Below are 24,687 nucleotides of genomic sequence, written 5' to 3' on the forward strand. Positions count from 1 at the left end.
CTTGGTGACTGGCCACACCAAGCCTGAGGCGAAGGAAAGAATAAAGGAGGAGAAGCTGGCTGTGCTGGTCTCTGTCCAGCTACACCCTGGCATTTCTGATTTCACTGAACCAGCCAAGAGTTTCTCTGGGCCTCCCATATGCTGCCTGAAGGAAAGAGACTCCCCACCGGCAAGATGTTATCAGAGCCCTGGGAGTGGGCGGAGCAGGGTTCTGGACCCGGGAGCAGGAAAGTCCAGGCGCACAGGGCCACGTGGGAGCCTGGGAGCCGCTTCCAGCTCCAGGCAGCGAGCGGCTCAGAGGCACTTCACCCAGCCCACATCACCACACAGACTGCCACCTGCCTTACAGATTTTGGACATGTCAACCCCGTAATCGTGTCAGCCAATTCCTTAAACTTAATACCTCGTGAAGAATCATGAGCAGTTCAGAATCACGTTGTACAATATAAAATTTATTATAAAACTTCAGCAAATATAAATATCCAGGTGCCCCTCCCGAGCGGAGCTGCGTGGTGTGAAGGAGATGGTGTGAAGGAGACAGCGGTGCCCGTACTGGTGGAGGATGCCGGAGGCCCCCGGGCAGCTTTCCCTCGGGAATCAGTGCTTTCTCTCTGCATGGGTCTCGCCAACGTTTATGGAAAAACAAGTCAAAAAACCCATGAGGCATAACAATGAAACACGGGTTCTAAGGTTATTGTGTTGGTGTGTTTTTTGGAGAAGAATCACCCACACTCCTTCTGAGGACAGTGAGATTTTGGTGTAGGTGGCAATTCTTTAATTCTGGCATAACCTGTAATTCTGTCATTTAATGAAGGAAAGCACTAAGACATGGTTTAAATAGAAACACTCACTTGTAAATAACTGAGAAAGTGAAAACATAAAATATAAAATCCTCTCCTCCAGCATATGAATCTGGAAGGGATAGAGCACCTTAGCAGGAATTTCATTTTTCCTGGTTCCAGAGGCAAAGTCTCAAATCAGGACAGAGTCCCAGCTCTCCCGGGCAGCAGGTGCCCCTAAGAGACAACACTCAGCTCTTGTCACAGCACCAAGTCCTTGCAAAGAGAAACGCTGTTGCCGGGACATGAAGAGGGGGCCCTGGCGATGCAGCCAGGAGCTGTCCAGGCCACCAGCTTCTCCTGGTCGGAGGTTAGTTACTCTGGACCTCTGGAGGGTACCTCTGAGGTGGGAGGGAGGCAGGGATTCTCAGTGGCAGATATTTTCTACTCATTTCTATTTTTTCTTCTTTTTATAAAGCACCAAACATTTAGCATTTAGCAAGATCAGCTCCACCTGTCTTTCAGACTTGATTCGGCTTAAATACAAACGCTGGTGAGCACTGCTCCTGTTCTGCAGAGCAGCCCCTGTTGCCTGCCTCCAGGCATCAACCCAGCATGAGAATATGTGCTTGTGTGTGCAGGGGTATGCACACCCACACATGCGCACGTGTGCACAAAGAGCCTAACAGCTAAACGTTTGTATTCTTCCAGTTTCCATCTTCCTTGGACGCATTCCCGTGTGGACTGGACAGCTCATTGGTGCTGAAAACAGGTATATTTCTCGGCCCTGGGAGGCAGCCCCACTGACTCACAGGTTGGATTTGGAGCAAGTCTCGCAACACTGCTGGCCGTAGAACTGGTGGCCGCACATCCTGTGCTGGGGCACCAGGGAGCACCAGTGCAGGTGGTCTCTGCAGAAGTCATCTGAAGACAGCAAACTCCCGTTAGTCAATGTCCCCATGCCATGTTTAGTGCCTAAAGCTAATAACTCCGCTAGCAAATCAAGACACATTTGTTGTTGTCTTGAAGCTGCTGAGAGATGGCAGCTCTTCAGGTCAAACGGGGCCATGTGTAACCTGCTGTTTCTATAAGGCCCGTCTTAGAAGGTCCCTACAAAACTAAAACTTTCTTCTTTCTGTGTTAATCCCTCCCACTCAACCATTCATCCACCCGAGACAACAGGCCCTCTGAGGATGGAAGTTCAATCATCTAATTCTCTGACTGAGATGATTCACTTGCTCTCCTCCACTCCATCTGCTCTCTGAGAAGCCTCTAGAGATAAGCTGTTGGTCTCTGCAAAGCCATTTGAGGGTCTGTACATGGCGATGGTGTTTAAAATGAATAAGGTGGACTTTGTTTAACTTATCTCTGAATAAAGTGAATTGCACTGAAATAAGAAAAAACATCATGCTTTCTTAAAATTAGACTTAAAAGTCACCACCATTGATGTCACTTGTGGGGAGGTATGAGAATAGGGGCCGTTTTATGGGAGAACTGGAGGAAGGGATAAAAAGAGAGTAAAGGTGTAGCAGAGGCAAGACCTGAACTCTAGGGCTCTTAATCAGTGGGCAACCCAACCTCCTTAGGCTCTGTAAGGAACCTCTCTGGAAACTTGCATGCCACCCCAATATGCCAAGATCAAGCCTGGGGGCACCTGGGACTCACCTTTCTTCTCTGCGATAGGACAGAAGTGAGTGTTGCAGGCCAGGGAGGCTTCGGGCTTCTGGTGAACATAGCAGCCTATGGCCGGCCGGCCCCCTGCCAGGCACTGCACGGACCTGGTCTGCACGCCGCCCCCACAGCTGGCTGTGCACTGTGAGAAGCACATGCATGACTGTCACCCAGGACTGTTTGGTTCTCAGGGCACTCTCCTCCTCCAAGCGTCCCCCTCCACCCAGACTCCTCAAGGTGGTCTCTCTCTATGCTGGTGGGTGGCTGATCATTCTGGATTAATCCCAGGTATGTACAGAGGGGAGAAGTACCCAGAAATTTAGAATGGTCTTGAGTAATTCATGGGTTGATGGCCACAAGGAAAGGGGTGTCCATCTGGGGACACAGCACTGTTTCCTGAACCTGCCTGGGCTGTGGGTCTGGTAGGAAGAAAACAGCGTCCTTCATGGATGCCATCACCAAGACATCCCTCCTCGTGCTCCTGACAAGCCATCTCCCACAGAGGCTTGATAACACTAAGCCCCTTCTAGGCCCCAAGTTCATGGACTCTGGCTGCCTGGAAGTGGCAACACCAGTTTCCTGGCTTCATTTTGTTAAAGCTTTTGCATCCTCCCAAGGGCACTGTTCTCTGACACCAAGGCCCTGCACCTTATGGTGCACTGGCACAGCAGAGCTAGAGAGCGCAGTGACACGCTGGAGCATCTTCCACTCGCCAGCCAGGTGCACACACACAGAATATACGACTGGGTCATCTGAGATCCACACACACAGAATGTATGACTGGGTCGTCTGAGATCCACACACACAGAATATACGACTGGGTCATCTGAGATCCACACACACAGAATATACGACTGGGTCATCTGAGATCCACACACACAGAATGTATGACTGGGTCGGCTGAGATCCACACGCACAGAATGTATGACTGGGTCAGCTGAGATCCACACACACAGAATATACGACTGGGTCAGCTGAGATCCACACGCACGGAATGTATGACTGGGTCGGCTGAGATCCACACGCACAGAATGTATGACTGGGTCGGCTGAGATCCACAAACACAGAATATACGACTGGGTCGGCTGAGATCCACATGCACAGAATGTATGACTGGGTCATCTGAGATACACACACACAGAATATACGACTGGGTCAGCTGAGATCCACACACACAGAATATACGACTGGGTCATCTGAGATCCACACACACAAAATATACGACTGGGTCGGCTGAGATCCACACACAGAGAATATACGACTGGGTCATCTGAGATCCACACACACAAAATATACGACTGGGTCAGCTGAGATCCACACACACAGAATGTATGACTGGGTCGGCTGAGATCCACACACACAGAATATACGACTGGGTCAGCTGAGATCCACCGCAGGCCAGACACTGAGAAAGGAGTGATCAGAAAGACAGAGGAAGCTGAGCTGCAGCAATTTATTAGTCCAAAAGAAAGCAACTCAAGCTCTAGACTGACTTATATAAACTGTGCTTAAACAAGGCTACTGGTTCAAAAATGCCAAGAATGTAGGCAATTAAGGAGCACCTGCAGGAAAATGGGGTCAGGTAACATTTCAGAGGTCACGGTGCATGGCGGGTAAGCTAAGCAGTTGCTTTAAAATTCAAGAATGAAGCTGTTCAGTACTGGGGACATGCACGACTCAGGCCGCTTGCCAAATTTACAGGAGCGTGCATTAGAACCCCATCGGAGCACATTAAAGCAGCAGCTCGGGACTGGCTTTCCACCGCACACGTCAGCCTGCAAGTGAGCACCAGATGCCCCCTGCTGCTTACTCATGACCTGCTGCACTCAGAGCCTTGCAGGGTGGCTTTTTAAATCCCCTTGGGGTAGGGACTGTCAAAATAAATAAATAAATAAACACATAAACAAATAAATAAATACATGCCACTTCAATATGGAGTTGGAGTTGCCATGCCAGAGGAACTGTCTTGCATGTCTTATGCCTCAAACCTTCGGAATGCTAAAATAGGGCAAAATTACCTTTGCAATTAGCCTAAGCAACCTTGAGCTCCAAAGAACTGTTTGTGGAGATAACAAAAAAACAGACGTTATGACTAGTGATCTGAAGACAGCTGGTATTAAAATAAAAAATATTATTTAGATTTATTGTCTCTAAGTTATGTTATCTGCACTAATAGACATGCCTTTCTTCTATGAATGTAATTGTTCCCCTTCCCTTTCTCATAAATATTCCTTGACTTCACCTCATTGGAACACAAACTTGTGCTTCTGCCCGAATCAGCGGTTCCCAAATAGCTATTCTCATTGATCACAAACATATGTTTGTTGCCTCTCACTTTGAAAGGCCTTTATTTTTATTGATGGAGCAGGTAAGACATCTTCATCTGCTCCAGGCTTCCTTGGTCACATCCGCCTCTGCAGCTGTCCACAGGGCCTCCACCTCATGAGATAAGTTCTTTCATAATCAGCAGCTAGGGAAGAATGCCATTCTTGCTAAGGGCATTATGCCTCAGTGAGAAATCAGGAGATCTGGCCACTATTTGTCATGTAAACCATGCCCAAATAATTAATGTATGGTTTGGTTCTTTTTGTCACTGATTCATTTATTCACAAATAGAAATCACTCTCCTCTCTTTAGCAGGCACTGTTCTAGGCACTGAATTCTGCATGGTGAATACAAGTCACTTGCCTCTTACACAGGTACTTATAGAATAGTGCTATTCAAAGTGTGGTCTGGGTCTGTTAGCAGCCCTGACTCCTGGAGTCCCTGCCTACCCCCGACTCTACCCAGAACAGTCTCCAGGTGATTCTTATGCACACCAAGTGAGAAGCACTGGTCTAGAGTTTTAAAATTCCTCATGAGAAACATACATTTTTGGGGGTCAAAAAGTCTCCAAATTCTGCTAAATTTGCATTTCTTCATGTAAACAGAAAGAACTAAGATGTTCAACTACCCATTTTGAAGATACTTTGCACTAATAGAGCTGGTGATATATCAGAAGATGCAAGAAAAAAATAACTTGAAGAAGCTTCTTCACTTTTATTCTCAGAAAGAAAAATGTATGTAATTTGTTTATCAGTATCACAAGCATAATGGCTTCAAACTCCTGATGACAGGACAGAGGAGGCCAGCTTGCTGTGTAGTGACTGTGACCAGCACCTGCACCTGCTCATGGACCTGCACAGTGACAACTGCTGGGCCATCTGTCCAGAGCCCCTTGCTGTTGGCTTCACCTCCAGATCAGTGGTTTGCAAATATGAATGTGTGTTCAACCCATCTTTAGGATTGGTTAAAAGAGAATGCTGAAACCCATCCCCAAATCTCAAGCTTCAGCACATTTGGGCTAGAACCTGAGCAATTGCTGTGGACCCTGAGAAAGGAGATACCTACTGAGGATTCCTGGAGGCTAACTAGACTCAAATTGAAAAGCAGAGCTAGCAGCTCTTTCTAAACAGGGGCCTTTCATGCAAACTGCACTCCAGGGAGAAGCCTGCATGCAACTGCCTGCCTGCACGCACTGTGTTCCCGCCATCTGAGCCTCCCCTTATAAAGGAGTTCCTGGAATTGTATTTCAACAAGAAGCACAGAGACTTTCCCTGTCCAAACAGAGCTCTGCAGCTATACCCCCATCAGCATCTTCACTGACTAGGGTGGCTCCTTTCTGACCAATCAAAATGTGAGAATTTGGAGTCTTCATCTGCATGTAGGTGGACCAATAAGGGGCCAGGGGCAAGGACATCTATCCATATAAGTCAGTTCCCCTCTGGCTTGGGGAGTACACTTTCCCTATCCACTGAAGACAGAAGACTGCCTGGCTGGAGCTGAAACACTGATGATGAAACACAAAACATGTTTCATGGGATCAGAGTGGAGACCAGCAGGCAGAGCAGAGCAGGCAGAGCTGCCTAGCTGAAGAGAGGTCCCGCCCAGGGCCACCTCACAGCCTAGCTGTTCCACAGTCCTGCTGCTTCATAAAGAGCTGTGACACTAGTGAGCTGTTCCGCAGATGAGCTGTATCACAGCTGAGCTGTTTGCACTGGGGAAAGCTTCTTTCTTCTCCACACCCCAAACTGAGGATTCCTGTTGGTGTTGAATTGCCGTCAATAGCCATCGGTTGACACTGCATATTTAATCAAGATGTTGCCAGAGGCCTCTGGGTCAGGCCTCTGCTCTGATGTCAGAATTGCATAATTTTTTTCAGGACTGACTTCAGTTATAACTAAATTTAAGCACAGTGGTGCATGAGCCCATATTGGTCATGACTGCAGACATTTTAACAGGTCATCTTGTCAAGGGACTGAAACTTTTTGTGTATTGCCTTGGCAGTCACTGTCATCTTTCAGTCAAACAGACAGTCCAACAGGTGTTCCCACTGAAACCATTTCCAGACCAAATCAAATTGTGGACCACCCGTCCCTAAGCCCAAATGACCCATATAACTGAAATCACTCCTACCAGGTGACAAGCCATTACATTTGATAAGTAAAGCCATTTAAATAAACAGAAATCCTGCATATCAAATGAACCACAATCTTTATACTATTACAATAATAAACCTGTCTGGGGGCAAAGTTCAGCCAAGCACTGGCCATGCATGACAGCCTGACGATTTTCCACAGTCTGAGTCCTAGAGTCCGCTCCCCAAAAGTGCAAGTCTTAGAAGATAATAGATGAATCCCACTGGATACACATCGGGCAGCATATGATAAAAATGACTTATTGGACAAACAGATTATTTCAGACTGGTAAAAGCTATTACAGACATGTTAGGTTTTTTTTTGTTGTTGTTTTGGTTTAAATAAATACTGATGAATCTTGTTTCCCTCTTGTAAATTTGTCTAGAGTCTCCAACCTGAGCAGAGTGGCCTGGCAGCCAGAGGGTTGGGAAGTGGTTTCAGGAGCAACAGACAGACAACAGTCTTGGGGAACCACTTCTATCCGTCTCCCATCCACACTTCTTCATGGGCAGAGGAAGGGAAGTCCTGCCCCAGAAACCACTCCACTCCTTAGCTCATCCACTGCTTCACCTTCGGCAGACTGTGCACGCAGAAGAAAATATTAAAGGAAAACGTTGGTAGCTATTGACATTTTTGTTGATTTAAAGTAGGAAAGGCTCGAACAGAATATAGTTCAAATGGCCCTTGCTCCAATAATTTAAATGAACCAATTTCTAATTTGAATATCATTTGGGGAGGGAGGGGTTCACGTATTTCTAAATGGAAAAGCTATGGCAGGTTTGGAGACAACCAGAACCACAGTGGAGCTGGCACATCAGCCAAGGTCAGCAGGTAAGGTCTGTGGAAGGTGCACCTCTTCCTCTCCAAGGACTGAGGGAATGGTTTCTTCTGCAGAGCTCAGAGACTCCGACAAGGAGTTATGGCTGAGGAACCAGAGAAAGGGCTGCGGCCAGGTTGAGATGTTACAATTTTTTTAAAAAGCCGACTGATACATAGCCAGATCTGGCTCACAGAGACACAGCCGGGGCTCTGACACAATGGTTGGGGGTTGGGAGGGCATCACTTAGAGAGGATTTTGAACTAATTTTATTCTAGTAAATGATTAATATCGAAAGATTCCATGATGGGTTAAATTAGTTCTGACAAATATTTCTGTTTGTTTTCTTTGGACTTAGGATAATAACTATGTGTGATTTTTGCTTTGTCACATTGTTCATTTCAGTTTCCCACTCAGGGTTGAGTTTACACAAGAGGATTGCTGGTTAGTACATGTTGGTGGTCTCCAGAGGGAGGGTGGGTACAGAGCCACAGTGGCCCTGGTCTGTTGGCAATTAGCAAAGCCAGGAGTAAAAGGGCCAGCACCCTGCCACCTTTTAGCCACTCCTGACATCAGGGGACTGCGATGCGCAGAGCTTTGAGGCCTCCTCCCCACCCCCCCAGTTTTCCTGCTAGAGAAGTCCTGGTGGTGGCAGACACTGTGATCATGTCAGATTCAGCTCCTACCGTGCACCTGCCTGTGGTCCTCACAGCCCAGGGCCAGAGGAATCTGAAGTTAAATAAGACAGAGCTCTTGTTGCTGGAGCTCACTTTAGGGGAGGAGGGAGGGGTGTCTGCAAAAAGTATAACCGGACTAGGACACAGATAACCACCTGTACTGGTTTCCTGGGGCGGCTGTCACAGATGACCACACACTGCGAGGCCTAAAACAACAGAAACAGCTCCCACGGTTCAGGAGCCCAGAAGTCAAGATATGGGCAGAGTCGGTTCCTTGGGCAGGGTCCGAGGGGGAGTCTGTCCATGCCTTTCCCAGCGTCTGGGGGCTGCCGGCGATCTCTGGCTTTCTTTGGCTCCTGGGTGCATTACTCTATGTTCTGCCTCTAGTACCTGTGACCCTTCCTCAGTGAGTCTGTCTTCACATGGCCTCATAAGGACACCAGTCATTGGGTTTAGGGTTCACCCTAATCCAGGATGGCCTTGTCTTAACGAATTATACCTACAAAGGCCCTATATTCAAATACTGTCACAGGTTCTAGGTGGACATGAGTTTTGGGGACACTATTCAGTGTAGGACATCATCCATGGGCATGGTGAAAGTCCCCTCTGGAGAGGAGCCAGTGCAGTGGCACATGAGAGGGGGTTCAGGAAAGTGATTTTGCATCCAGAGGGATTCAGGCTGGACCATAAAGTGTGTATGTAGTCCTCCAGCTGGAGACACGCTCACGTCCAGAGGATGATGAAACACCTGAGGTGAGTCTCAGGTGGTAGGTGATCTGGTCATTCAGGGGTCAATGATCTAGTCTGGCTAAGCACATGCAGTTATGCTTGGTCACTGATGTGAACCCTGAGAAAAAAAGACACCTACTAAGAAAGGCTTTTGGTGGCTAACTGGGCTCAACGTTTCAAAAACAGACTGAGGACTGTGTCTCTAGGAAATGGCCCACTCAACTGGCAGGTCAATAGCAGGAATTCTCTATCGTTAACAAAATTTACACAAATCAAAATTAGTTACTAGTTTCTGTGGGGCTGGGGACACAGCAGCCTGACTGGGAAGTAAACCATAGATAACTTTTAATGAGCTTGTCTGACTGCATTCCCTCCATGCACACACACACACACACACACACACACACACACACACACACACTAGCCTGCCACACACCAGCCCTGTGAGATGGGTAATTGTTTTAAATTCAGTCATGAATAAGCATGGAGGAAGTGAGTGGTTGGCAAGTGAGCATTGCTTTTGTATTTTAAAGATGATGCCACTACACAAGGGTCTCTCAATAGAGCACACAATATCAATAGACAATGGAAAAAAAACCCTGAGACAGTGTGTGGTTTGATTGCACTGGGAGAGAAAAAAATCTCTAAATGAAGACAAGAAGTGGTTGCCCTGACTCACTTACTAAATTTGATTTTTTCTTTAAAATTCTCACATTCAGCAAACATCCCCTGAATACTTAGTATGGGAGAGAGAGAGAGAGGAAGAGAGAGAGAGACACACACACAGAGAACACTTACACACACACACATGCAACGTACAAATGCATATACACTATACAAATATATAAGATGTACATATAAAACACTTAGTAAAGCAGTATCTGGCAAACATAAGTCTTAATGGTTGTTTCGTGACTATATCTGTTTTCTAGCAGCTCATGTCCAAGTTGGCAGCCTTGATCTCTGATCGTCTTGGGGCTGGAGGACGGACAGAGCCTGTTCCTGCACGAGAGGGTCTCCACTCCAGAGTCTGCTTTCTGTCCACGCTGCCTATAGTACAGGACCTCAGGGCCTCCCCCCAGTTAACTTGGGGTATAGGGCACATTCCCTGGCACACTCTTAGTGGGTTGGGCGGGTTATGCTGAGAGCTCAGAGCCACCACCAGTACAGTGTCCAGGGTTCAGTGCAGGCTCCAGGGAGGGTTTGGCACAGTGAGTGAGTGAGTGGGCAAAGGGGTGGACAGGACAATCAGATACTGCCCAGGCAAGAACGTCTTTGGGGGCAGGGAAGGCCATGATATAGGCTGCCAGTGAGGTTGTTTCTGTGGCACCAGGCACTGAAGAGATCTTCTGAAAAATATTTTTGGAGAGAAACAAAGACCTGTGAAAGTTCCTTTGAGAGTGACAAAAGAGACATCAGCCCAGTGCTCTTTGTGATCAGCTATTGAACATTAAACACCCAGCTTGGGGGCCCCAAGAGGATTCTTGTGATGGGGCAGCTTGGTGGTGCAACACCCCTGTGTATCTGATAAACTTAAGGTTTGACCTTGGGTGTGTTGGAGGAAATGTTACCTGGCAGGGTGCTGAGATCCTGGCCAAGGACCAAGGTATTTATAAGGTGGAAAACCAGAAGTTTGTGGCCATGCATGACATTGTGTTAATTTGCCTTTTAAAAGTCAACATTCTGCCTATGTGCCCATGATGACGATGGACTCTGACCTGGTCTGGGTTCTGCTGCCCAGAGGGGTGAGACAGAGCAGGCGTCCCCAGGGGCTCAGGCTGTCAGGACCATGGAGAAGTACATGGTGACTATGGGCTGAAATCACATGATAGGTGTTGGCCCCACTGAGAGGGCCAGCTTCTGCCTCTCACTAGAGTCTCTGTGCCTCAGTTTCTTCATCCGTAAAATGGGGGTGAAATTTTACCTCCCTCATAGTGCTGCTGGGAGGGATAAAGGAGTTAGGAGCCCCACAATGCCTGGCACAGTGCCAGCAGTGGGAGGGGGTGGCTTCCAGCAGGTGTCAGTCATTGTCTGTCTTTATTGCTGTGCATGGCAGTGAGGCTCCAGCAGAGAATCCAACAGTACCTTCCAGGCAGTGAGAATATGATTTTGAGGACCCACTGCAAGATGGGCCTGGCCGAGGGGGACACAGGCTGGTCACCACTGCACTCTATATTCCTCTTCCTCCCCCTTCATACAGAGATGAGCCCCACTGTATGAAGTAGAAGGAAGCTGGCTCACTGGCGGACATTAGAAAGTCAAAACATGTGCCCTTCCCTTCCCTGTGGAGATGGAACAAAGCAAAGCGCCCCCTCCTGGGCAGAAGCCAGAAGTGCAGTGTGGGTGCTCCAGGCTTGGCCGGCGGGGATGGGTTAAGCAGGGTCAGTAGCCCTGTGCACCCCACTGATGATGGTCAACTCTATGGACCTGAGAGCAGAAATAGCAGCAGGAGCCAGAGGAGTGAGTGTGTGGCCCTGGGACAGGAAGGAATCGAAACTATGGGCAGAGGAGCAGAACCACAGGCGGAGAAGGGACAGAGCGCAGCAGCGTGAGGGCTGCCAGGATCCCAAGGCAGAAAACAGGCCAAGGAAGGAGGGCGAGTTAGCAATAGCAATGGCAGAATTCTCCTTGGAGCTGAAGGAAGTGTGCAAGGAGGGGGGAGGGAGGGATGCCGAAGGACTCTGCGGACCCTCTGGGCCTGGGCTGCCCTAGTCCGAGGGCCCAGGCAGGACGCGGCAATTCCAGGCCATCTCGCCCTCTATTCTCACTTATTTGTAATAAACCTACTATAATCTCACAACCACTTACTTTTTCCTAGTTTTTTTTCCCCCATTCACTAATCTCTGGGGAATTCGGCCCAGTTTTTACCAAATGCATTGCATTTTCTGACATTGAATTGGGTGATGATTTAGAACAAAGCACACATGCTCTAAAAGATTCCATAGCTTTTGTAACCACCCTTTCAAGAGGGCCACAGGCACACCCACAGACACCTGCACGCACCTGGAGAGAGGGTCAGGGACTGCTTGGCCGCTCTGACACCCTCTCCGAAACTCCCCGCCTGAGCCAGCTGCCACGGTTGGGAGTGGGGCCCCTACCTGAGACCAGGGTGAGGCAAACCAGCTGGCCTGAGGGGGGCCCATGGCAGCAAACAAGGGGTGCTTGGGGCAGGGGAACAGGGCGCAGGCGCGCTCCAGCTCCAGGTCGGGCTGCGGCAAGTGCAAGCACTTCTTTGAGGTCAGCTCCCGGTACTTCCCAGATATGTACTTCTCTGCACATTTCAAGAATCGTTTTTGTGTTCCCCTTTCACAGGTAGCAGAGCACTAGAAACAAAGGAAACAAAAGACGTGAGTGAAAAACATTTCTTCTGTGGTGGCTGTCTCTTTTACAAAATCGTCGAGTCAAACTATCTCTTGATTATATCAGCTTGAGCATTTACACGAGTGTAAACATTCAATGAACTTCACTGGCATTACAGACTCTATCATTAAAAAACAAACAAACAAAAAAACGGAGGACTCTGGTGCTGTGACTAGTTGGATGGGCAGTGTGCTGTGCACTGGAAGGTTTCTGGCTTGATTCCTTGGCTGGGTTGTGGCTTGATCCCCGATAGGGGTGTACAGAAGGCAGCTGATTGATGTTACACTCTCACATCGATGTTTCTCTCTTCTCCCTTACTTGTTCTAAAAATCAATAAACTATGCTTTAAAAAAAAGGAGGATCTTAAGACCATAGTGGCCTAGAGTTTTGGGAATAAGTGGAAGCAGGGCAATCAAAACCATGAAGGGAGTAATTCTGAAGTTATTTCACTGGGAAATCAAAATGTTGGACTGTGATATTAGAATGCAGTGACATTTAATATACTGAACATGAGGCAAACCCCAGAACTTCATGAGTTAACCGCCTAACTGCAGTGAGAAGCTGGATCCTAAAGCAGGGCAGACAGAGGAAACACAGGGCTCACAAATATTCCCCCGAAGGCCCCGTGCTCCCCGTGAAGAGAGTAAGCACACATGAGGAGCAAATCCCTGTGTTCCCACGGAGGTGTGCTCCAAGCCTCAGCTGTCACTGCTGCGGGGCACCTGGCACCTGCAGAATAGGCCCCGGGTGAACCAGCGGCCACACAGAGGTGGCATGCACAGGTCGCACAGGGAGGACACGGAAGCACAAGGCAGGCTGTTGTACCAGAGGGCTGGCTGGGCTCGGAGGGTCTCGAGAGAGAGGTCCCAGAGTCTGAAGTCACTGGCCTGTGCTGAAGGAGGGAGTGATGCAGAGCCTGATGGGTGATTCCATCTGTTCTGCAGTGTCATGTTTGCCTTTGTCATAGACAGAGGAGCCCAGGTGGCCACACCTGCCCAGGGTCTGGCCTCTCTCTCTTATGCTTAGGCATGGCTTACAGGTTTGCTTTGTGGGTGTCCTGATGCCAGTACAGAGACAGAGCTGGGAGACTACTCTCAATTGCTTGCTGTGGCCATGCCTGAGAGAGAAGCTGGGCCTGTGTGTGTGTGTGTGTGTGTGTGTGTGTGTGTGTGTGTGTGTGTTAAATATACAGGGCAGGGACTCCCCACCTGGACGCCCACAGAATATGCAGCCCAAGTCACTTCCTTCCTATGGACTCCTAAGGACAGTGCAGTTCACTCCTAGGACATACGGACATTCCTGTGTCTAGGTGAGAGAACCTGGAGTTCTTCCTTAGCCATGGTACTTGCTTCAGTGAATGACCATATTTTCAGTTTTCAGTAGCAAACTGAAACTGTCGACATGGGGTTAAAAGCCCTGGTTGACACAGCTACTCCTTTATTGGTTGATTTATGTTCCACCCTGATTAAGGCATCATTCCAGGTGCGGGCTGGAATGAGACCCTCTGTCTGTCCCTGAGGAGCTCAGGGTCAGGGAGCTGGGGGCTTGTTTCCCACAGGTGCTGTGGAAATGCAGACAGCTCTAGGACTGTGGAGGTCTCGCAGTACCTGTTTCCACGGGCTTCCACTTGGTGGGTGCTGCTGTCATTCTGCACTATGTCAGCTTTCTGATGTCCTTCTGGGGTTTACTGACACCTCCACCTCTGAGTTGATGCACACCACAGCACGATCAAGGAGCTTCTGACATGCCCCTCAGGCAGCCCGGGCACATGTCCCGATGCCCCCTCCCCGTGTGGGTGGCTGTGCTGGGCAGAGGCAGCAGTTCTGTCTGCACGCTCACAGCTCTCCTGGCCCTCAGTTGGGCCGAAGCTGGTCATAAAACCTTCAACCCTCCAAATTTCTTTTAGTCCCAGCATAGCAGGGCCAGGGTAGTCCCCAAATAGTGCAAATAAGGAAGCTTCCTGGCCATCAGCACAAGGCATTGATTCAAGCAAACCTAATGCAAGTGGTTTCTTCCCCAGATAGAAGACCTGCCCATGGATGCTGGTCTCAGGGAACAGATCCTCTGACTTTCCTAGGCCATGCACGCTCCTCCTGTTGCATAAGCATTCCCTGGGAAATAGTTACAGCTGTTCTGGGGTCAAGTGGGTCCCCATGACCCCATTATCAGCACAGTGAATATCCCCTGCTCTCACCCTTGTACCCCTTTTACCCACTTATCCTCATCTTAGCACCGAGAGCTGACCTTATGGATGCCACTGGGTGGGTTACTCAAGGACATGATCTGGAAACTGAAGGACATAGAATGGAGTGCCTTGAGGTTGGCTGAAGCCCAGATGGTGGCCTGAATGGTGGGGCGGGAGGGGCAGAGATAAAGGAAAAGGGGGTGGAGAAGGAGGAGGAGAGGGAAGTAGTGAAACAAGGTGAGGATATGCAACCCTGTGGGGAGAGCTGGTCAACCTACTTCTATCTGGAACAGGCACATCTATCTGAAACCAGGTGCACCTACCTGGGACCAGGCAGACACAAGCCACTGCAGCTTCTTGTGCTTGTGACAACGCTTAAGCGGACAGGCTTCGTGAGTCCTGGGCTTGGGCTCCGAGCTACAGAGGGCATCGGGCAGCAGCTGTGCCCTGGCTGAGGGGTTGGTGCTCTTACAGGCCACAGACCTCTTCCTCCATCCCTTTCCGCAGGTTCGAGAGCACTGCACAGGAAGAGTAAGCATCAACTCCCAGAAAGGAATGGATCAGACCTTGTTGGGGGACCCAGGCCACAGGCCCTGCAAGGCCCGGTGAGAACCTAGATCTGTGTTCCACAAGAGGGGCCCAGCTGCCACCCTGCCCCCATCAACCCTGCCCACAGTACCTCTGCCCAGGGCCCCGCACTCCAAGTGGGTGGACAGCTCTGGAGGTGGCAGGCCTGTCGGCTGGCGGGGACAGGCTGGGGGCACAGGCTGGTGGTGACCCGCTCTGATCTGTAGTGAGCCCGCCGCGTGCACTGAACCACTCGGCTCTGGGTGCCCCCACCGCACGTCCTGCTGCAGGTACTCCAGTTCCCCATGGACCAACTGGGAGGGAATAAAGAGACCTGCAGTGAGGGATGATGCCACCACTTCAAGAAGGGAGGGCCATGTCTGTCCAGAAAGCAAGTGACATTATTTCCCATCTACAGTCTACAAATGCAGAGTTATTTTAGTTGCCCCAGGGGTCTCCCCTGACGGAAAGTGCTTCTCACTTCCTGATTAGCCTTCCTGGTTGCATTCTTCCCCCCTGCCTTGGCCTCCAGGGCCACCTGTGCTTGGGAATATCTCTCTTCAACACAGCTTGTCTGTTTTTCCTCTAGCTCTTTTTTTTTTAATGGAAAATTTCAAACATATACAAAAATAAAGGTCCTCCCTATTTCATCCACCGAACTTCAACAGTTACCAATTTGTTCCATCCCCAATAGCATTTTCAAGCAAATTTCAACCTGTAAATATTTCAATATGCATCTCTAAAAGATAAGAATTCTTTGTTTTTTAACATAACCACAAAACTATTACGACATCACAGAAATTGACAACCTTATAATATTATATATTCAGAGTTCTATTCCCGATTGTGTCATATGAGTCATAATTTGATTTCGTCTGCTTGTTTGAATCAGACTCCAAATGAAGCCCCACTCTGCAACTGGTTGATGTCTTTTCTCTGTTTTAGTCTATAGGATCATCTTTAATCCCACTTTTTTTCTATTTATTTTGTTATAGAAACTAGAATGATCACCTGACTCAATCTCCAATGCTGTTCTTTTCTTGGCTTGTTAGAGATTTTGCAGCTTACATCTCTATGGTATCACTTAAAATGTTCCTCTGTCTTCTTCACTTCCTATAAGTTAGTGGTTGGGTCTAGAGGCTTGATCACCTTCAGGTTCAATATTTTTTGTATGGTGACTTCAAAAGTGGTAACTTCAATAGGAGGCGCATAACGTCTGGTTATCTTTCCCTCACTTTGTTAGCAGCTGTGGATGCTAGAGACTGTTGTTTTTCAAAGCAACCTTTTCTCTTTTCTGGTTATAAAAGTTTTCCCTTTCAACATGTATGCTGGCAAGTGATGGGGATCAGATGGAATTGGTCCCAGGCTTGGTCCAGTGGCACCAAGGGGGGTTGCAGAGGTGCCCTCCACTGCCTTTGTACAAGTCCATACACAGGAGGCTATGGCACACTTGGGGTGGGGGGCGCTGAGGCAAGAGAGAGCCCGGAGGTCAGCGGTGCAGGAACAAGATGCATCTTTCTGGAAGGCCCCGGGCTCCCGCAGAAGACAGTTATTTGGATGGCCAGCTGCGCCTCCCAGCATGTCACCGTGAGTCACCATGGGGCACCAGGGACAGCAGAGCCCAGGGAGGTAGCTTGTGAGGCTCTGCCCTCACTAAGTCTGTGAAGACGTTTCAGGGGTTGGAGGGGGGCAGAGAGGAATGCTCTGTCTTCTATTCCTCAGCATTTCTGAGTCCGAACTATATAACGGTGATCTTCTCCTGAGTCTTAAGGTAAAATAGAGATTTGTGATGATGCCCACTTTCATCCTTGGGCTTCATACCCTGCATCCTCTCCACCCACTCAGAACCCCATAGTCTCACGCGGGCTGAGGAGCCAAACCGGCAGCTAGACTGCTTGGTCAGAGACACTCCTACCAGTGGGAGAGATTTTGTGAGGACCGACCTTTAGAAACCCGAATTATACAGAGAAACATCAAGAGAAAGACAGAAACCACCCAGAGATCAATTGCCATTTGCATTTGCTTCTGGTGTTTCTCTCTCTCTCTCTCTCTCTCTCTCTCTCTCTCTCTCTCTCTCTCTCTCTCTTACATGACTGAAGACAGACAGTACACACAACCTTTAAATTTGGCATTTTGACAGTGCAATGTCTAGAACAAGCATTCTTATACTGCAGAGCCTTTGTAAACATATTTCCAGAGTCTCTGTGTTCACGGTATGCGCTAAGGCGTGTGCATCTCTGAATAAGGGAACAGGCAGAAGGACTGTTCCGTGTGCTAGGTCAGCCACGACCCTCCACGGTCCTGCCAGTCCCAGGTAAGCAGTTCAGCCGAGATTCTGAGCAAAATGACCGGTTTCTCCTCAAGCTCTCCGATGGGTCTGGCTTTCAGAGACAAGTTCTGGGCTCCTGTGGAAGTTCTCAGGATAAGTCAGTGGTGGCAGGAGAGGAAACGGATGACGCTTCCTGGACGGGAAACAGCAGTGACCTCACCCAGCGCTGCGGCAGCCCTGCCAGGCCCTGGTGCCTTCAGGCTGAGCTGTGCCACGACAGTTTTACTTACTTGCATTTGTAGAAGCCTTATGCCAAGGTTTCTCCTGAAGAAATTCTACTCTGTGTCTAAGAAAATGACAAAGAAATCCCTGTAATGCAAAGTTTTATTTACATAAAAAACAAACAATGTTGGGCTTATAGGGATTGCTCCATCTCAGCTGAGAAATGCTTCCATTTTTCAGGGTCAATTATGTTACTGTCTTTTCGTTCATTTAAACCACATAAAGGATGCCTCCTTGTTAGGAAACTTGGGTTTTTGGCCTGGGCTGTGAGGCTTCTGCCTTTGCAGCCTCTTGGGTGCTTCCTGTTGCTTTTATGTTTTCTCCCCCTCCTTGCATTTGCTCCCTCGGACCTGCAGCCTTGTAAATTATAATTGCTGTGTCCACACTGAGGTTGCAAAGCCGCCTTGGCTGCACTCAGGCTTTTCACACCCCCTTGTTAAGTCTTCTGTCTCCACCACCGTAAGCTGTTCCAACTGGGTTGATCCATTCTCTGCCCTTCTGTTAACTGCCCGTCATTAAGAAATCCTCCTGAACAAAGATCTCTCACACGGCATCTGGAGACGCCAAGGGTCTGTTTTCTCTCACAGGCAGCGCTCTGGGGAAATGTCTTAATTTCAGCTTATGATAGAGTCGAAATTCACACAAGCTTCCACGCTTTCTGTAGGTTCCGAGAGCAGATGCGAGGTGTGTTCGGTAGCAAAGCAGGGGCCACCTTTGTCCCGCGTTGCTTGTTCTATTTTTCCTGTCTGCCAGCTGGAACAAAGCAGGCAGCTGGCGTGACCCAGGTCAGGAAGACTCAGCCCCCGGCCATCATCTGTGCTTCCCTAGCCCAGGTGGCCCTCGACGCGCACACCTCTAGGGAGGGCTGCTGGGAGAGGCGATGGACTTTGCAGCTGTCACTCAACAACTTAGACAAGGTTTCCTGGCACCATTGTTTCAAGATTCAATAACATGATTTGTCAACAGTCATTAGTTGTTTCTAAATAAAATGACTTTCTCCTCTCTATTAAAAAAGTTAACATTTTAGTTTTGGTTATTTAAAATTCCCTTTGGAAGATGCAAACTTCCAATAAGAACATTTGGCTTTAGTAAAATACCTTGTCACCAACCACCACCCAGGCAGCCACATGCTGTAACTACCATTCAGATTCAGAGGTCACGCCTCCTGACACGCACCAGCGCCTGGTGCCGAGGCTGACCCCACCCAGAGCCATTGGGGGCTGTCACAGAGTTAGCATCAGTGAGTCACTAGGAGAACAAATGACTGCTAACTTCCTTTTAGAACTCAGTTTCAGCTTTTTCATTTTTCTGCTTATTCTCTGAATTTTGGAGACAGCATGGGTTGTTCTAGTTTCACAAATAATGTGATCTTCTAGGAAAGAGTCTTTCATGACTCAATAAAAATGTGAAATAATGGCAGCACAGAACCCACGTCCCAGCATGATCCTGCAAGGAGGCATGACAAGCGTCAGTTGCTCCCAGCTGGATGCAGTTCAGGAGGGTGTGTGCTGGACACAGTGAAGGACGGACTGAAATCGAGCTTAGACAGCGTGTGCCTCCTCCACACGGGCAGACTAGTGCACATGTGACTCTCACATGTTAGTGTACCTGTCACAACTTTCAAGTAGGTTATTTTTTTAAAAAATCTTCACCTGAGGATTTTTTCCCATTGATTTTTAGATAGATAGAGTGGGAGGGAAGAAGAGAAAGAGAGAGAAACATTGATGTGAGAGATGCATTGATTGGTTGCCTCCCACACAACCCCAACCGGGGCCAGGGACTGAACCTGCAACCAAGGTAAGTGTTCTTGATCAAAAATTGAACCCGTGACTCCAGTCCAAGGGCCACGCTCTAACCGCTGAGCCAAACCAGTCAGGGCCAAGTAGGCTGTTCTTAATCAAATCGTCCAATTTGATGTTTCTAAGTGACCTTTACAGACCTCTGTGACCTTAACCATGGATATTACACACTGAGTTACCGGTGGTCCAGGGTGAAGGCGGCTGCCTCTGTGGTCCGACAGACTGGGAATTGTGTGATTTTTAAAGACAAAAATCTAGTCTCCATGTGACACTACGGCACCTTTGCATGTGTAAGTAATTTGAGATCTACCACACTCTCCCCACTCTTCTTCTACATGAAATGTTTTAAAGATAACAATGCTTATCCAACAAGAAAGAGATGCTAGTTTGAAATCTGCCTTGCCCTGGTCAGTTTGGCTCAGTGGTTGGAGCATTGGCCCATGGACCAATGAGTCACAGGTTCGATTCCAATTGATGTGTTTCTCTCTCCCTCTCCCTCTCTCTCCCTCCCTCCCACTCTATCTGGTGATAGATGGAAAAGTATCCTCCAGTGAGGATTTAAAAAATATATATATATGTGTGTGTGTGTGTGTGTGTGTATCTATCTATCTATATCTGCCTTTTCCATTGGGAACAGTAAATTAACTTGAAGAGGGCCGGAAGAATTGTAAGCTGAAAGCTCAGCAGTGGAAGTCAGAGAACTTGGGAGGATGAGGAAGGAGAGAAACTCCTTTCCTGAGCCCGTCTGGCAGATGGCCATGGGCCCTTAGCCTGGCTTCCCTATCTGATTTGAAATGTGTTTTTGGTCTGTCAAAGGATGTTTCATCAGTGTCAAATGGTGCCAGCTACCCTCTAGGAACGTTCGGAGGCAGAAGTCCAGCTCTGCCAATGATCTTGGTAACCAAATGGGCAAGGGAATGGTGTCGGTATAGCCAGATTTACTGGACAGACAGACAGCACTCTGCTCACATGCTCTAGCATCTACAGCAATGCACTTTGTCTCTAAATCCATCTAAAGTCCGTTAGTAAGCACATTAGAAATGACAGCCGAACACCTACTCATTCCCTCCACCATGGTCTGTTTGCAGGATATTCTGGGCAGACTGCGACCCTCCAACTGTTTACTGGATGCATCTTTCTAGGGGCAATGCTGGGGATTGGCCTTGATTTTCACCTCAGGACTGACAGTCCATTGCTGACCACTGGTTGGCAAAGACAGGGGCAGACTTCAGAAAATGGGAGACCTGGATGGGGGTTGCAGGTTTTTGCCTTCAGCACTTGGAAGCTGAACCTTGACAGTTACTTCATTTGTTCACTCTCAAAAGTCAAACCACTTTGTGGACTGTGAGACTAAAGGAGAGATTTATAATGAGTCAGACACAGGCCCTGAGCTGTTTTCATCTTTAAATGCAGCACTTCTTTGAATCACACCAAGCCAAATTGAAGGACATCAAAGTTCCCCCCAAAGGAAGCACTGTGGGTGTTAATTTTATGGACTGTGAGAAGCCAGAGGTATGTGAAGTTTTATTATTCCAGGGCCAACATGCTATTTCTACCAGATTTTCCTGTCTCACTATCCTGTCATCAGATGTTATCTTAGGAAGAATCAGTAAGATCTACAGGACTTCCATTTACATGGGGAGACAGGGAAAACAAAATTATGAGGGACACAGAGACCAAGGAATCTGACCTCACTGTTCAAAACAGCCTCAACAATCCCTGTTTCAGCAAAAATCCTTCTTTTGAGGTTTTTCTTTCTGTAGACCACTGAGGGTATTTGCATCCCATTAACTCAAAGGACAGATTTCGGCTCATAAAAGGTAAAAGGCAAATCATTAGATTCAAATGCTAATGAAGTTCTGCTTCTTTGTGTGGTTGTTTCTTTATCCAGTTTCCACAGAAAACTGGAAAAAAAAAAGGCTGAGTATTGGAGCTGGGAAGGACTTCAGTAATGATGGCCCTGTCTCACCTTTGGGCAACTGAGCCCCAAGAAGAAAGGACAGGCCTAGAGGTAGTGGAGGATACAAATAAGAGGAAGGGTCCGGAGTCCCCCCGTAGTGCTGCCTCTCAGTCTCCATCCTACTCAACTCGAAAGAATGAGCATCAGATTCCACCATGGGGAGGGCAGCTCCTTTGTGCTCCTCTTGCATGCCCATGCACACCCAACCGTGGAGTCAGCTGTTTATACTACAAACACCTTTGCCACGGAGTACAAAATACCAGGGTGGTAACCACTTACAGTAGACAAATCAGCAATCTAGACCAGATTGCAACTGAATTTGAGTACTAAGTGAATAGGAGGTCTCTTCCCCCCGGTGACTAGGTTTAACATTCCAAATCTTCATGCCCAAGGACAGTACAAAGGGACTGAGAGTACCCTGGCCTATTTGCCTGTGACCCAGATGGCACTAGGACAGTGTTTTCCAAACTACAGCTGGCTGGCAGGGCTCTCACACACCCATGTGTTCCTGGTCTCTCCTTCATTGTGCAGGAATCACATATCTGGGGTTGGGGTCAGGAATCAAATGTTCACAAAGCCCTCCCTTCCCCAGCCTGATCATTAGGGTGACCAGTAGGGTTGGGAATGTGAATCTTAAGAATTGCAGTGTTCTGCCCTTCAGGACACGGGCCCCTCGATGGGCACTGTCTTCCCTCCCTCCCTTGCAGTAGACTTGTATTGATGTTACTTTTTTAACAATTATGAGAACAAGGATATTTAATAAAACTTAGGGTAGGAAACCTAGTGAATAGGTTCTTCTGGAGGAAGTCAGACACCTTTATTCCCATCACTGGTGAATTAGACAAGCCTACCCAGGTGGACCAGCATCCTGGTTCAATGCAGTCCTCATGGTTTTTAAGACTGTGCTCTGGACGACTCCTGGACCCAGATCCAAAGACTGAGCTTCTGGGAGTGTAAAGTCATGCTGATACCATTCTAATAACCTGGTATTATTTAAGAGGAAAGGAGCAAAGGGGAGACTAGACTGTATATAGGCAGGCCTTTTATACAGCTTTGCCAGAAAACTGCAGTTCTATTTCCCACAGATCAATGAGAGAAGGGACTGGACAAAGGCAGTTGAGATGCACGCCCAGTAAGGTCTGGATGATGTGGGAAAATGCACACGTGTCAATCACACCTGGAAACAGGTAATTGGCTAAAATAGGCATGACCACTGCAAGGGTGTGAAATCTGAAATACTTAACTCCTTGACAAAGGCAGTTCTCTCTCGGCCCTTTTGTTCTCTTGGGACTCCTGTTGCAGGGGGCGTGCTCCCCTGAATTCACCCCCATGGGGACCCATACAATAAACTGATGAACTGAATCTAGCCTGATGCTCTGCCGGACTCAACTCCGCCATGGAACCAAAACTCTGGACACTGGCCCTGCTTCTGGCCCTGCTGGAACCCCAGCTGCATGTCTTCCAGGACTGGCTTAAGGGATATAACTCTATGTAAATAAAAATCACGTTCTCCCGTGCAAGTCTTAGAAAATTCCTTTTCTCAAGATATCACAAAAATTTCACTTAACTGGTGATGGAGAAATTCTACTCGTGCATTTCTCCAGCAACAATGCAAGCTTAGCCTTCTTCCCAAAGAAAGATTACTGCAGAACCAAAGTGGCTGAGGATCTGGAATGAACCAAAACTGCGTTCTTGTATACTAATCGCTCCAACCGTGAAATGAAGAATTCTGAGAGATAAAAGTTAACTATGCCAAATATTGACACTCTCCCAAGCCTCCCAAACCACCCAACTTTAGAGCTGAGGAGATATTCCTATCCAAGGGAGGCTCCATGTTGCAAGATCCTTATAAACTTATATTTTGCTTGAGCATGGAAGGTTGTGAAAATACTTGAAATCCTAACTAGGGAAATCCTCTAGGTTACGAAGATCTATCTTATACCACCTTGATACTCAAGCAGACAGGAAGTTTCCCACTGGGTAGGGCCAATATAACTTCCTGCATGAGACTCCTCCATTTTCTGCCCTCAGGAGGGCAAAGGAGTAGAACACATCCTGAATCAGTTTCTGTCCTGGGACCCTTTAGATCTGATTTGTTCTTCTCTGAACACCAGACATGCCACTCCTCTCTGCCTCCGGTCCATTTCCCATCATATGAGAGCTCTGTTCTTTACCCATCTGAACTGATCCATCAGACTCACTGGGCTTCTCCATTCTCTCTCTTTTTTTTTTTTTATCCTCACTCGAGAACATTTTCCCCTATTTTTTTCAGACAGAGTGGGAGGGAGGGAGGGAGGGAGGGGGAGAGAGAGAGAGAGAGAGAGAGAGAGAGAGGAGAAACATCGACAAACATCAACGTGAAAGGAACACATCGAGTGGCTGCCACCTGCACAATCCAACCAGGGCCAGGGACAAACTGCCACCGAGGTAACCGAGGTACATGCCCTTAGCGGGAACCGAACCCGGGTCTCTCTGGACCGCAGGCCGACACTCTAATTGCTGAACCAAACCGGCCAGGGCTCCATTCTCTTTGTAGAACCAGCAAGCCCCTGCCTACACTGTGCTGAGTGCCACAGGAGGGCTAGCCTTGCCCATGCTTGACAACATCCTTTTGCTGCCACCCACTGACAAGCAGGAGCACATGGAACCAGCTCGGCCTGCATTCTAATCTGCTTCTGCCAGCTGACTTTGTTATTGGAATTATGTAATATAATTAAATTTGGTATAGCCTGATGAAGTATGAGCATGAAAAATGAGAAGCTTATTTCCATGAAAATGAAGTTGAATCTTTGGAATGACTCAGTGAAGACTAGTCATTAAATGCAATTACTGTCAGTTTAGGTGTGGCTGAGGCCAAAGTAAAATATAGAGACAAATGAAAAATGAAAAACCAAATAATTTTACAGTTGAATGAATGAATCAATGAATGGGACCAGTTTCACTCTTCTTTAAAGAAACTTAAACTTGACATCATAGGTATTGGGCATCTTTTATGCAAATAATCCACTTACATTTTTATTAATTTGATCCCTACTCAGAATAAGTTTTGGCCATAACTAAAAGAATTATCAAATGGACATACACTCATGTACTTTATATGAAGAAAAAGATTCAAAGTGTGTGTGTGTGTGTGTA

At 47.9% G+C, this 24,687-nt stretch overlaps 1 protein-coding gene across 1 annotated transcript in view; it reads right to left on the bottom strand.

Moving 5' to 3' along the window:
* Positions 1-1,587: 1,587 nt before the first annotated feature.
* The window catches only part of ADAMTS16 (ADAM metallopeptidase with thrombospondin type 1 motif 16), a 157,190-nt gene continuing 134,090 nt past the window's right edge, over positions 1,588-24,687 (bottom strand). Inside the window, exons 18-22 of the mRNA XM_036279668.1 lie at positions 15,355-15,556; positions 14,999-15,193; positions 12,229-12,453; positions 2,445-2,592; positions 1,588-1,703 (exon numbers count right to left, since the gene is read on the bottom strand). Of these exons, the coding sequence (XP_036135561.1) occupies positions 1,588-1,703; positions 2,445-2,592; positions 12,229-12,453; positions 14,999-15,193; positions 15,355-15,556 (886 nt within the window). The remainder of the gene's footprint in view (positions 1,704-2,444; positions 2,593-12,228; positions 12,454-14,998; positions 15,194-15,354; positions 15,557-24,687) is intronic.

The sequence above is a fragment of the Molossus molossus genome, unplaced genomic scaffold, assembly GCF_014108415.1.
Source record: "Molossus molossus isolate mMolMol1 unplaced genomic scaffold, mMolMol1.p scaffold_m16_p_3, whole genome shotgun sequence".
NCBI classification, from domain to species: Eukaryota; Metazoa; Chordata; class Mammalia; order Chiroptera; family Molossidae; genus Molossus; species Molossus molossus.